Source organism: Podarcis gaigeae, assembly GCF_964106915.1.
Source record: "Podarcis gaigeae genome assembly, chromosome: 1".
Lineage (NCBI taxonomy): Eukaryota > Metazoa > Chordata > Lepidosauria > Squamata > Lacertidae > Podarcis > Podarcis gaigeae.
This window is the reverse complement of record NC_139678.1, coordinates 73,550,533-73,563,486: the sequence shown is the minus strand read 5'-3', so window position 1 is coordinate 73,563,486 and position 12,954 is coordinate 73,550,533. Positions and strand designations below refer to the sequence as shown.

General features: G+C 43.2%; 1 protein-coding gene across 2 annotated transcripts in view; it reads right to left on the bottom strand.

Annotated features, from left to right (window-relative positions):
• Positions 1-12,954, bottom strand: part of OSBPL5 (oxysterol binding protein like 5) — a 129,115-nt gene that overhangs the window by 1,886 nt on the left and 114,275 nt on the right. For both annotated transcript variants that reach the window (XM_083718226.1, XM_083718225.1), the window contains exons 12-21: positions 11,751-11,849; positions 11,512-11,608; positions 10,871-10,969; positions 8,961-9,058; positions 7,959-8,048; positions 5,515-5,651; positions 5,002-5,187; positions 3,886-4,024; positions 2,432-2,549; positions 1,023-1,125 (exon numbers count right to left, since the gene is read on the bottom strand). In XM_083718226.1, coding sequence (XP_083574352.1) covers positions 1,023-1,125; positions 2,432-2,549; positions 3,886-4,024; positions 5,002-5,187; positions 5,515-5,651; positions 7,959-8,048; positions 8,961-9,058; positions 10,871-10,969; positions 11,512-11,608; positions 11,751-11,849 — 1,166 coding nt within the window. The remainder of the gene's footprint in view (positions 1-1,022; positions 1,126-2,431; positions 2,550-3,885; positions 4,025-5,001; positions 5,188-5,514; positions 5,652-7,958; positions 8,049-8,960; positions 9,059-10,870; positions 10,970-11,511; positions 11,609-11,750; positions 11,850-12,954) is intronic.

Here is a 12,954-nt window from a genome sequence, read left to right as displayed (position 1 = left end):
GGCTAGCATAAACATCTTGCCTAATTTAGAAAGAGAAATCATGGGAAGTTTTATTGTTGATTTAGATGTCAAATATTAATTGTCTATTTGAGGTATTAAAGAGCACTGGCATCTATTTACTGTACTGACCAAAGTTTGTTGACTTAACCTTGTCAGCTTGACGTGTACTCATACATATTCCATGGTTGTGTCTTTAACTCTCCTAACCTAGGTACGAAGTGGGGAGTGTTCTGACAAAACTCCCTTGACAAAATTGTATGTAAAGAAAACACTGCAGCTGTTCTTTCCTACTGGCAGCCGACTGTTAGGAAATGCTGCAGCTACAGGTCTCCTTACGCTTGCACCAGAAAACTGATTGCAATGAAATACAACAAGGTTTATTTACTCATTTCCTTTTTTTAAAAAAAAAAATTGTGATTACGCTGGAGCGGGGAGAGCTTTGCAAGAACTGAACTGCTAAATCATGCTTGAGCTTCACGCAGGAGTGGAAACCCTTTGGAAGTCAAGAGATGAAGAAATGCCTTCTGTCAGTGGGCAGTTGCAATTTAAGCCAAGATTTGAATTTGCAAAGTTCTTTTATGCAACATCGTTGGCACCGTTCCCTTTTATCTTTTTAAAAGCAGACAGAAGAGACTTAAGATTAGTTTTCAGCTTACTCTCCCCCCCCCCCAACCTCAGAAGAGAAGGATCAGTCCTGAGCATCTGCCTCACCAAAAGATAGAAATAAGACACTTTTAAAAATGTGGATACATGCAATGTCTTCAGGTTTGTGATAGAAAACAGCAGGATTTGAAGGAAGCCAATCCTTGTCTAGTTTATTGGCTGTACCTTCCACATGGGTCAAAGGTCATTATTGTCATGCTTGTGTTCATGCTTGGTAGTATTCACATTTGACCCAGGCACCTGGCCCAAGGTAACCTTCCTCCTCTCTATCCCAAATTCTGTGTAATAACAAGACCTTAACACTGTGGTGGTTATTTGAAGATCAATGTATTTTTTAAAAAAGAAAAGAAATTCCATACCTGTGTATCTCCTGTTGGGCTCTCTGGAGGGATAAGACAGCAGTGTGAATTTCTTTCAAAGGGTCGGTTTCTTTCCCACACTGAGCACCCGGACTTTCAAAGCCTGTGGTGAAAAGATGACAGCTGGATTTCACATGTGTTTGAAAAATGGGGGCATTTCCTCCCCCACACATGTTCTGAAGTTTTCTTTCCTCCTCCCTGGGAGAATCATACCTAACATACATGGGGGAAAGGTAATTTGGAAGCTGTAGTTCATCAGTTTGACTTGCTTCTGGATTCATTAAGCTAATATGCTTAATATGCTAATATTGCAGATTTTACAGATCTGTAAAAAAAAAAAATCCTCTTACACATTCATGGTAGAATCCAGTGATTTCCGCTCAGGCAACAGGATTTTCCTTCACCCTGCTCCCACACTGCACCCCTTAAATCTGCTCTAGAGGGTTAGCAAGTGAAAGAGAAGTTCTGTTGCACAAATGGAAGCCATTCCACTTATATAATGGCTTTGTTGGACCCAACCATGTGCCTTTCCCATGAAGGCAATGCCTGTATCTGCAAAAACCTAGCAAAACTAGTACGTGAATCAGCTCTGAAAAAGAGATTCAGGAAGAATGCACATTTTGAATATTGCTGGGTAGAAATTGGTTTTTACATGTGCAATTGTTTTTAATTGCTTGTATATATGGAATTGTTTTTACACATGGAACAGTTTTAATTGTTTATTTATTTGGTGTAAAATCACTTTAACATATTTAATGGAAGGGAATTCATAAATGGAATAAAACAAAATGGAAGTCCTGTGTGAATGAAGAGAACTAAAATGAACCCAAACTTTGGCAACACAAAGCGCAAGCAGAAAGTAAGGGATGCTAAAAAAAAGTTTTAGGACCATATTGCTAAAAGCATGAAGACCAACAACAAGAAGTTCTTTAAATATATTAGTAGCAGGAAACCATCTAAGGAATTGGTGGATCCTTGTATTAGAAGGGAGTCCAAGGCATGAAAAAGGAGGATAAGGAGATTGTGGAGAATTGTGAATCAATTATTTCTATCTGACTTCACTGCGGAAGACATATGGCAGATCACAGTGCCTGAACTAACTGTTGCAAGAAGGGAGTTTGAGGAAGATAGTGGTGATGAGACATGAAGTTCTAGGCCTGGTAGAAAAACTAAAAACTGGTAAATTGTCGGGTCCAGATGGCACCCACCTGAGAGTTCTCAAATAACTCAAATGTTAAATTGCTGATCTTCTAATAAAAATATGTAACTTGTCCCTAAGATCAGTCTCTATATCTGAGCATTTTCCATCACTCTGCAAAAGGATTATGTTATCAAGGGATGACAATAGGACTTAACACTGGATATGCATGGAGTGAGCGCACAGTATCAGAAGCCTGCAAGATACTTACTGTCATCATCTGAAAGTTCTTGTACAGACTCTGGTGTTGAACAGCTACTTTCAGTGTTCTGACTGTTGCTGGACGGTTGATCGCTGGCTTTACGCCGTCTACAATCATTTGCAGACCTCTGAATGAAGAGGAGTACAAACAAAAAATCCCATTATTCTTATTCCTGTTCTGACTATCATTATTTATGAGATATACCAATTTATCTGCCTAGCAAACAAAGACTTCTGAAGTGAAAGGATGCAATTTATAGAATCCATCATCTCAAGGGTTTAATCTTAGGCTGAAATCCTCAGCCCTCTTATCCCTAAGTAATCATACTGGTTTCTGTGGAATAAAAGGAGGGTGGTCTGAAATAAATTTTCTCAGGTTCAAGGCTCCTAAAGCTCCCCTCCCCATAACACTACAGTTCAGGGGGTGAGGGTTTTAAAACCCAAACTAGAGCATTGCAAATGGTAGCTACAACAAAATGTTACAATATAACCTCATCTTCTAATAAGGGTAATCCTCTTCAAAGCACCAGGCAGCCAGTTGTGCCTCCCCCATAATACTCCATTCCCAACCTTCCCCTCTTTCCCAACAGACAATAAACATTTCATGGCTACTGAGCATGTTCACTCCACAATGAGTTCTTAATTTTTTTTAGCCACTTAAAATTTTTTGTGTGTGTTTCTTGGTGTATTGGGTGTCGATACTGCGGTCTTGTTTCTACATTTGTTGTTTCTTTTTGTTGGCAATCACCACCTGCATTTGCTATTAAAAGGAACTGGGAATAAAAGTGAAAGGGCATTGCTTCCCTCATTGTTTTTTCCCCCTCTCCACAAGTCCTTGAAACTTATAATCATAAGCTTCAATCTACAACCTAAGATATTCATATGGGTCAGAGCAGAAAGCACAGTCCTCATCTTTTTCTGCCTCACAAGGTAGAGGTGTGTGTCTATCATTTCCAGTTTCACCCCATCACACAGATAAAGAACTGAGGGCTATAATTTGCCTAAGGCCAGTCAAGTAGTTTATTTGGAATTTGAATCCAGGTCTCTAAAGCCCAGTCCCCTATTCAGTGACCTGCTGGATGGCTAAGGCATCTCGCATCCCATTTATACATTGAGTTCAACGCCCACCAGCTCTCATGATCATTCTAAACACACCAGTGAAATTGCAAAGTGTTTCTTTTTTAATTTGTGCCAAAAATTCCACTAGGACAAGCCACACAAAATGTCTGCTGATCAAAATCCAGCAAATCAGATAGTGGTTTAAGCAAATCACTGGACCCGTGTATTTCTAAGTGGGATCGTGTTGTCCCAAATCTGGCTCAGGGTGTGCTCAGGGTAAAGTGACAGTGGGATAGCAAGATGTTATTCAGTTCACCAGGATTCTGCAGATACAGTGCAGAAGGAGAGGACATCTGCCCAAGCATCACTGATAATGTGGACGTTCTTGGGGAGATGGCCAGTTACCTTGTGCTGTGCAACTTGGTTGTTGTTGCACATGTTTTTGTGAGTTGACATTCGATTGGATAAGTGCCTCTGCATGGTTTGAAGTATGCCATCCTTCTCGTACTGGGCAATGTCATTCAAAGGGTCCCAGGGCCGCAAACTTTGAAAATGAAGAAGAAATTTATAAGAAAGAAAAGCCACTGTTTACTATACTAGTAGCAATATACACCAAATGTACAAGAACACTTTCAACATTGCGTAGAGCAGATATGAATATGCACATTCAATTTCTTCCTATTTTGCCCCACCAAAATCCTTCAGCTGTAACACAGAAGGACTGTGTGGCCAAAAACAACAACAAAAGTAGTCATTGTAAACCTGATGGGGCGGAGCAGCCTGTGACCAACCAACATTGTAAAGTCTTTATTTTTACCTTCCCAACAACCCTGGAAGGCAGGCCACATGGCCATATTTTCCATACGGCTAAAAGACAATTGCTTTAGTGACTGCATGGAAAAAAATAGAAATTGGTGCTCAGTTTCTCAGAGTCACTGGAACATGCTGGAGCTTCTATGAGGCCTGGGGCATGAGTCTTGTTAGAATAAAGTTATAAACTCAAACAAAAAAAACACCAGCCAGTCCTTAGCAGAGGCCCTCAGCCAACTTAGCCCTCCAAGGCCTGGGACAAATGAACCCAACTGCCTTCCCCCCTCTGCACAGCCCTGGGTGCAGATATAAGATTTATCATACCACAGAATCATAGAATTCTAGAGTTTGAAGAGTCCTATAGTCCAACCCCTTGCAATGTAGGAGTTGCAGCTAAAGCATCCCTGGCAGATGGCCACCCAACCTCCGCTTAACCTCCAATGAAGGAGAGTTCACCAGCTTCCAAGGGAGTCTGTTCCACTGTCAAACAGCTCTTACCATCAGTAAATTCTTCCTAACATTTAGCCAGAATCTCCTTTCTTGTAAATTGAATCCACTGGTTTGGGTCCTACCCTCTAGAGCAGCAGAAAACAAGCTTGCTCCACCAGTTTTAAGAGTGTGGCACAGATGTGCTCTAAGTCCACCTGTTACAATGTGTGCACCTGGACACAGACCCCTTTTAGCCACCACACTCCACTCAAGAGCACTCACTCTTCATATTTGTAGTGCCATTCGTTCGTGGCAGGATCATGCCAGAAGAGCAGAGGCTTCCACTCTGTCCCATTGTCCTTCCGCTCCCGCGCTGCATTCCGCTGCTCCTCTTCCAACACAAACTTTTCTTGTGTTGCCTTGTTCTGGTCTCCTTTGCTGATTGCACTGGTTACGTGCTGCCAGAGCCTGAGAAAGAAACAAGGAATCAAGTATAAATGTCTGTAGTAAGTATAAATGTCTGTAGTAAGTATAAATGTCTGTAGTAAGGCCAGGGCAGTCATGGAGTTCAGGGGCTCCAGGCATGTTTTTAACATTGCAGAGGTGGGTACTCATAGCAGTCCATTGTTAAAATTAAATAAGATCCCAGCTGTGCTGTGGGGGGAGGGGATACACTGTGTGTGTGTGTGTGTGTGTGAGAGAGAGAGAGAGAGAGAGAGAGAGAGAGAGAGAGAGAGAGAGAGAGAGAGTGCATGTTGCCTATATTTCTCTCTTGGAGCAATCTGCCTGCATTACCTCTCAGATTCAAACTCTGTTTGCTCTTCAAATAGCACAATGTGACGCTTCAGTCTCTGCTTTCGGACCTCACTGGTTGGATTCCAGAAAATATCTGTGCTGCCATTTTTCAGGTCATTTATATAAACCTCTCCATCCTGAAAAAAGAAGAAGAATTTAGTGCTGGCATAAAGCAGAGGTGTTCAACACAGGCTTAGCAAGATCTAAGTGAAAGGAACGGAAGCCATCAATACTCTTCTGATACACCATTCTATCCTTCATCCTTTCCTTCTCCTCACTTTGCTATCTTCTCCATGCAGGAACGCTAGATTGTAACCTCTTTGGGGCAATAATCTAGCTTTTGTGCTTGTTCTGCAAAGACTCATACACCTCAGGAATCATGCAATCAGTTTGTTTTGTTTACAGGTAATTCACATCTTACATAAGGCATAGTGTCTGGGGTTTACACAAAAACACTTAAAGCTAGGACATCTGGAACCAGGTCCCCTGCAAGGTGGAGGGCTGCTTGTCTGGCTTTGGGAAGGAGGTGGGAGGGCTCCAGCAGGGTCCTAGAGTCCTCCCTCCTGCGTCCCAAAGCCTAGTAAGCATTTGCCAGAGCCCTTGCCCGAAATTGCAGCTTTGCACAGGTGGGGAAATAAATAAATGGAAAGTGGGTTTCTTCTGCTCTCCATTTATTTATTTATTCACATCCTCCGCATGCAAAGCTGTGATCACGTACCGGTAAGTGGAATAAGCGTGAGATGTGAGTTACCTCTACTAATGGCATTTCTATCATTTATATAGCAAATGGTACAATTAATAAAATCATAGCAGGCTTCCCTGTAAAGCTAGGACTGGGGGCACCCAGGTTTTTTCACCCTGGGACTTGTCTAGATTCTCCGTGGCCTGTGAGCTGCTTCTTCTTTTTCTTCCTCTGCTTGTGCCTTGAGTTGTTTAAAACTGAGCCCTCACCTCTTCATTACCTGACCTCCCCCCTGTCCTTGTCATGGGAGAAAACCTCAGCAGAACCAGCCGCAAACCACCCAGAGAAGCAGGAAACACACCAGTGCAGAAAGGGCAGGCTGCAGTTGTTAGCATGACATTCCTGGTCCCCTGTCTGTTAATGATCCAAACGCCACCAGCATTTCATCTTTGTCCTCTGTTAGTTTATTCTGAAAATTAACCACTAATTCAACTCCGCTGCTTTGAGGCTGAATATGTGATGGGCTTTGGTTTCTGCAACTGCCCCCAGAGGATGAACCAGAAAGATATTTTACACAGCTTGGTACAGGGAATTTATTTATGACATGTCTAGCAAGATATACAGTATGACATGTTTCGAAGCTAATGATTCCTGATGCTAGTCTGCTATCAAAGCCAGGTCCTGGATGTGAATCTTTTCAAAGTTATACCCCAAGTCATGGAGATTTGCTTCAAATGTTATTCTCCAACATCATCCGTAGTTAAATATCACCACAGCAATTAAAAAGATAAAGGTAAGGGTGTCTGAGCAAACTGGTGTGTCTTCAGTTGTCAGTTGAAGCCCCTCATGGTTGTTGTTGTTGTTTAGTCGTTTAGTCGTGTCTGACTCTTTGTGACCCCATGGACCAGAGCACGCCAGGCACTCCTGTCTTCCACTGCCTCCCACTGTTTGGTCAGACTCATGTTTGTAGCTTCGAGGACACTGTCCAACCATCTTGTCCTCTGTCGTCCCCTTCTCCTTGTGCCCTCCATCTTTCCCAACATCAGGGTCTTTTCCAGGGAGTCTTCTCTTCTCATGAGGTGGCCAAAGTACTGGAGCCTCAGCTTCACGATCTGTCCTTCCAGTGAGCCCCCTCATGGTTAGTCCCATCTGATCCCAATGGGGAGAACATTATTACTGGCATCACAAAAGAGAAGGCTCTCCTACAGATACACAGGACTTCTGTAGGTCACAGAACTGCCAGCAAGGCTTCATTGGCAGGCCGCAGCAACCTGGGTAGCTAACAGAGTGCCCTCTGGAGGCTGTTTGGACTACAGCTCCCATAATCCCTAACCTCTGTCCTTGCTGGCATCTAGAAAGCAACACATTGCCTCCCCCAATTAAGAGGAAATGTGGGCAGCTGTCTTCTGAATCCACCCTTACAGCCAAGTGTCCAGTGTCGCTCCAGATGCCTTCCACTTTCGTAGAAAGTTTTATTTACTAGCCTCGCCGGCTTTGACTCATGCTCTGTTTGCTAGATTGAAATCAAGGTAAGGTATCAGAATTGGAGCCTTTCGAGGCAACCTGTACAGCAAGATTTATGTCTGAGCAAATAAAACTGACTGTTGCATCTGTTTCACCCGAGAGCTGCTTGCTTCAAAATCAAGCTCTGTTTCAAAGTAGTTTAGAAATGCAACCCTATTCCCAGCTGGCCCTCGTCCTCTCCTGCACTCCGCACAGACATTTTTAAAAACTGTCAGCAAAGAAGATTACGATTTCTTACCCAGTGTCCATCGAGACTCGCCAGCACTTCTTCTCCTGATTTAATCTTCCCCGAGATTTGATTAATGCTTGTGCTGCCACCAAAGAATGGCTTTGGGAAGAGAGAGGAAGAAAAATACAATTCAGCCCACGGGGTGGGGGGGGGGGGGAAAGCTGGAGGCCAGCCAAGAACACAGAGATCTGCCAGGATACAAGGCTCAAGCTGAACTTGTCTGGATTTCTGGAACTGTCCGTGAAAGAGCAGTTCATAAAATTATTGTTATGTGCTCAGATGTGGGTCAAATGGGCACGTATGTCACCTGTCTGCATGGTGGAAGTGCTCAACTAGCCTCATGGCCAAGCCATCAGATAACATTATTTAGTGCACAGTCAGAAAAGTTCAGTTTACACACTATTCTTGCATGCACCAATGTGGGGCAACTGCAACTTAGAGATGGATACTTGACAATGTCAACAACAATTGAACTATTGAGCCTTAAAGAAACTTGGAGCACTATTAGGATGCTGTTGCCCCTTAGGACTGTCTCAGATTTTATTCACAGCTTCCCCATCTCCCCTTTATACGTTCTGCATGATCTTTTATTTCTTTAGCCAATTGTTTTTACAACAATTTTCTGCTTCCCACACTCCTTATAAGATATGTCCAAGATGAACTTCTGTTGCTGCTTATGTTCTCGATTAGTTAACATTCCCCAGTATTTACCAACACTATAATAAATCGGCTGCCCCTTTACATCCCTGCATACAGCAAAAAAAATCAAGTGAACCTTAATATATATTTATGTCCAATAACAGCAAGTGTGGTTATTACTCCATCCTCACTTTAAATATTAACTTAGTTATTAATAAGTGCATGATCATTGTACAGAATCTGGGATGACTTGCAAGCCTAGCCCTGTCACTTGAAATTGCAGAATGGGGAAGGAAACCTGCAAAAGCGGGGAGGGAAATGTGGAACTGGCGGGCTGGAGTCAAGTTCAAAATGCAAGACAAAGATGGTCACCTTTAATTTGAATTCCAGTTCTGCCCGATGATTGCTTTTCTCACAGTCAATGGTAACTTTCCCCCCAAGCTCCATTGTCATGGTACCATACAGAATCCCTAGAAACAGAGAAGAAACAAAACTGTTAACAGGATATCAGGGGCACAGAGACCATATAAGTTGCTGAAACCTGTCGTTCACATTGACTGAGGTCTGTATAAAATAATCCTCTTTTTTCCTTTTCTTATTTACAAAAAATGGTTATATAACATTAACCTGAAACAGCCTCACCTTGTTGTGTTAATCAGCACACTCCATAAAAAACAGAAAAAGTGTGAAATCTGAGGTGCAGAGAACAACATGGAATACCACCCATAACAATCACAGCTGACTACTGGATAGGTGGGTGGATACAGGTCAGCTGAACTGCCCTGCCCAACCCTGGCTCTGACCAGGGATCTCCTTGCACCCAAACCAGGGTCCCATTTTAGCCCCTGTTGCCTCCATACCATTGGACAACATTGATGAGGGAGGAGCACAGCATGGCTCTCATTTGAGTTGGACGAAGAGGCAAGGGATCTCCATGATAATTATTTTTTTCAGATTTATTTTGCATCTCAAGCAAGTGGAAGTAAGAGCTTGGATCCTGAGCCCCTGCGACATATTCATTTAATACGATTCTTGAGTGGAAGTCAAGGACTTTAAGGTGGAATCCACCAACACTAATAAGAAGAGCCCTCCTGAATCAGGCTGAAAGCCCTTCTGGTTCAGAAGCCCGTTCTCACAGGGGCCAACTAGATGCCTGTGGGAAACCCACAAGCAGGATCTGAGCACCACAGCACTCTCCCCTCCCTGGACTCTACATTTGGTCTCCTGCTACTCTCAGACTGACTCTGGCACCAACTGGGGAGCAGGAGGGGGAATAATGGTGATGTTCAGCAACTTGGATGGATTTAAAAACATAACTAGGCAAATTCATGGAGGATGCTATCAAAAGCTACTAGCCATGAGAGCTGTGTTCTACCTCCACTGCTAGAGGCAGTCTGCTTGTGAATACCAGTTTCTGGAAGCAGTAGGAGGGAAGAGTGCTGATGCTTGTGGCTATACAACTGGGTGGCAGCAGCAACAACACCTGACTCAGCAGGAGCAAGGAGGGCGCAAGTAAATCTCCCCCCCCCCAAAAAAAAAATCTGCGTAAACAAGCATTGGATTGGGCTCTGCAGCTTAAGTTAAACTTTGCAAGCCTTGGCTTCATCTGAAATGAATTGAAGATTAGCATTTGCAAGCAGAGCAAGTCTGAAGTTCACACAATGCCAGAGAAAAATAGCTCTGCTGGTTTTCCTTCGGTGTAAAAATGCATCAGAATGGGCTGTGCAGCTTAAGATAAACGGTGCTTATCTTCATCTGATCACTGTAACCAGATCTTTGCGTAGCAGATTTATGACCTGCCATTAAAATCCCTCATCTGTATTCACTTTCATCACCTATGAGATGCAGCAGGTGATTACAGCTAGCTCAGTCTCTGTTTCCAGTTGGTGGGCTCCTCTTGAGTTGCTGAGGACTTCTTCTTCCTCTCTCCCTGTGTCCCCACCACTCCAACGTGCTCCAGAGTGTCCTCCCTTCAAACCCTCTGGAGCAGATTCTGATGATGCACAGAGGGCTGCAGGAGGAAGGAGAGGGAAGTTCCACAGTGCAAAAAGAAGTCTGTTGTGCAAGTGGTATGGCAGCCTTGGATACATCCTGTTCATCTTTCTTTAAAAAAGTTGATCCATGATCTTGCAGTGCCCGACCTGATGTTAAGGTGTTATGGTTATAAATCCCTATGTTTGGTGATATATGTCTCTTTTTTAAAAGGGGAGAAAAATAACCCCGCCTGGAAAGGGAAGGAGGCCCACAATTCCCCCTACTCCAGAGCCCCAGCAATATCCCACCTTTGCAGTGTGCGTATGGCATAGTAATGATGTACTCCTCCCCGCTGCTTAGAAAGGTAAGTTTTGCTTGTCCATCCAGCAATGCCGAAAGTGAATTACCTGCAGGTAAAAGAGTGCAGATGTATATGTCATGACTGCTCCTCTTACAAATACACAGCAGGACAAAGAGAAGCCAATATGATTCAGTGGACCATCTCTTAAGAACTTCCTTGATCGTAAGTATTTACAGAAAACAGAAATGCTTGCACTGGCAAAACCTTCTCCTTAGTGCAATATTGAATACCACCTTCTAGTTCACATAACTAAAAACCCCAGACCCAGACTATCTGCAGTTAGGAAAGTGATGGGGAAATGTTTTGAAAAGTGTGGGGTGAACAAATGCTTAAGGGAAAGACGTGTAAATAGCCCACAAGCAAATCAGGATGAATGCTCATTGTTTATAACCATCCTGTAAAGAAATTACAATTAATGCTCAATATAGACAAGACATACTTCAACCTCTGTGTAAACTTTGTGCAAGCAAAGCAGGATGAATGCTGAATAAACTGGTTGTCTAGAGGAGTCCAAAGTTGGTATGAGAAAAGTGACTGTGGGGTAAACTCTTTCCTACTATAAATAGCTGTTTGACTCTGATGTCTTACCATAAAACTTAGATTTGGCTAGAATGCTGCCATTTATACAGAAACCATCCTTCCTGTTACTGACATGAAAGGCTGATACAGGAGGATGATGAGAAACCTGTAATGGAAGGGAAGACAAAATTACATCTGTATTGTAATTACAATACACACAATATGTACATATTGGCTTCAGTTTAGATGGTGCTACATAGACCAAAATGTTCAGTTTTAATCTGCTGCATGTAATTGCTCAGATTTACCTGTTCGGCTATGTAAAATGTGTGACTGTTTGTCTGTGGATGAAACCAACAGCAACGAAAGGTCTCTCCCAAAATGGGATTGTATGGCTTTTTTATTCCCTGGAAGAGAGGCATTAAACAGAATACATTATTAGAGAACACTGTCCCAATCTGTGGGTTAGAATTTAATGTTCATATACATATACATATTTGTTTTCAAACATAAACAATACAACAACAATAGTTTTTATATTAGTTGAAATGAACTCCCTCTAAGATCAGTGGGATATGACTTCATCATGACAAACTTTTCATGCTGATATCAGTGAGACCCAAGTTCAACTAACTTCGTCTGGATCCAATCCTGTGTAATAGGTTTCTGAGTGAACAGTTGATGCAGATGGAGATATGAATCCACATCACAACATCTACTCAAGCTCCACTTGAACTGGCTGCTTTTTCTTGCAAATCTCCACCTAGGGCTAGTGCACATTTGGGCTTTTTCACTGCACTGTGCCAAAGAGGAAGAATTATAGGCAGGAGGATAGAAAGCTTTCGAGGCTGCATGCCAAACCGTTGCCATTTCTGCCCAAATAATCAATAGAGTAATTCCTGCATTGTATAGACTAGATGGGGGACGCAGGTGGCACTGTGGGTTAAAGCCTCAGCGCCTAGGACTTGCCGATCAAAAGGTCGGCGGTTTGAATCCCTGCGGCGGAGTGCGCTCCCGCTACTCGGTCCCAGCACCTGCCAACCTAGCAGTTCGAAAGCACCTCCGGGTGCAAGTAGATAAATAGGGACCGCTTACCAGCGGGAAGGTAAACGGCGTTTCCGTGTGCGGCTCTGGCTCGCCAGAGCAGCGATGTCATGCTGGCCACGTGACCCGGAAGTGTCTCCGGACAGCGCTGGCCCTTGGCCTCTTAAGTGAGATGGGCGCACAACCCCAGAGTCTGTCAAGACTGGCCCGTACGGGCAGGGGTACCTTTACCTTTTACTATAGACTAGATGACTCTTTTGAGTCCCTTCCAACTCCACAATTCTATGATTCTATGAAATAGTTGAGTACCCACTCCCTGTGTCGATATTGGGAAATGTTTGCAATAATTAAGTCTTGTGCTATCAACTCCCTGCATTTCCAGGGAAATTTCCTTCCCTTGGGGAAACACTTCATGCTGCTAAAGTACCTTGCTTTGCTCAATTAAGATAACATGTCACTTGGCAGGCA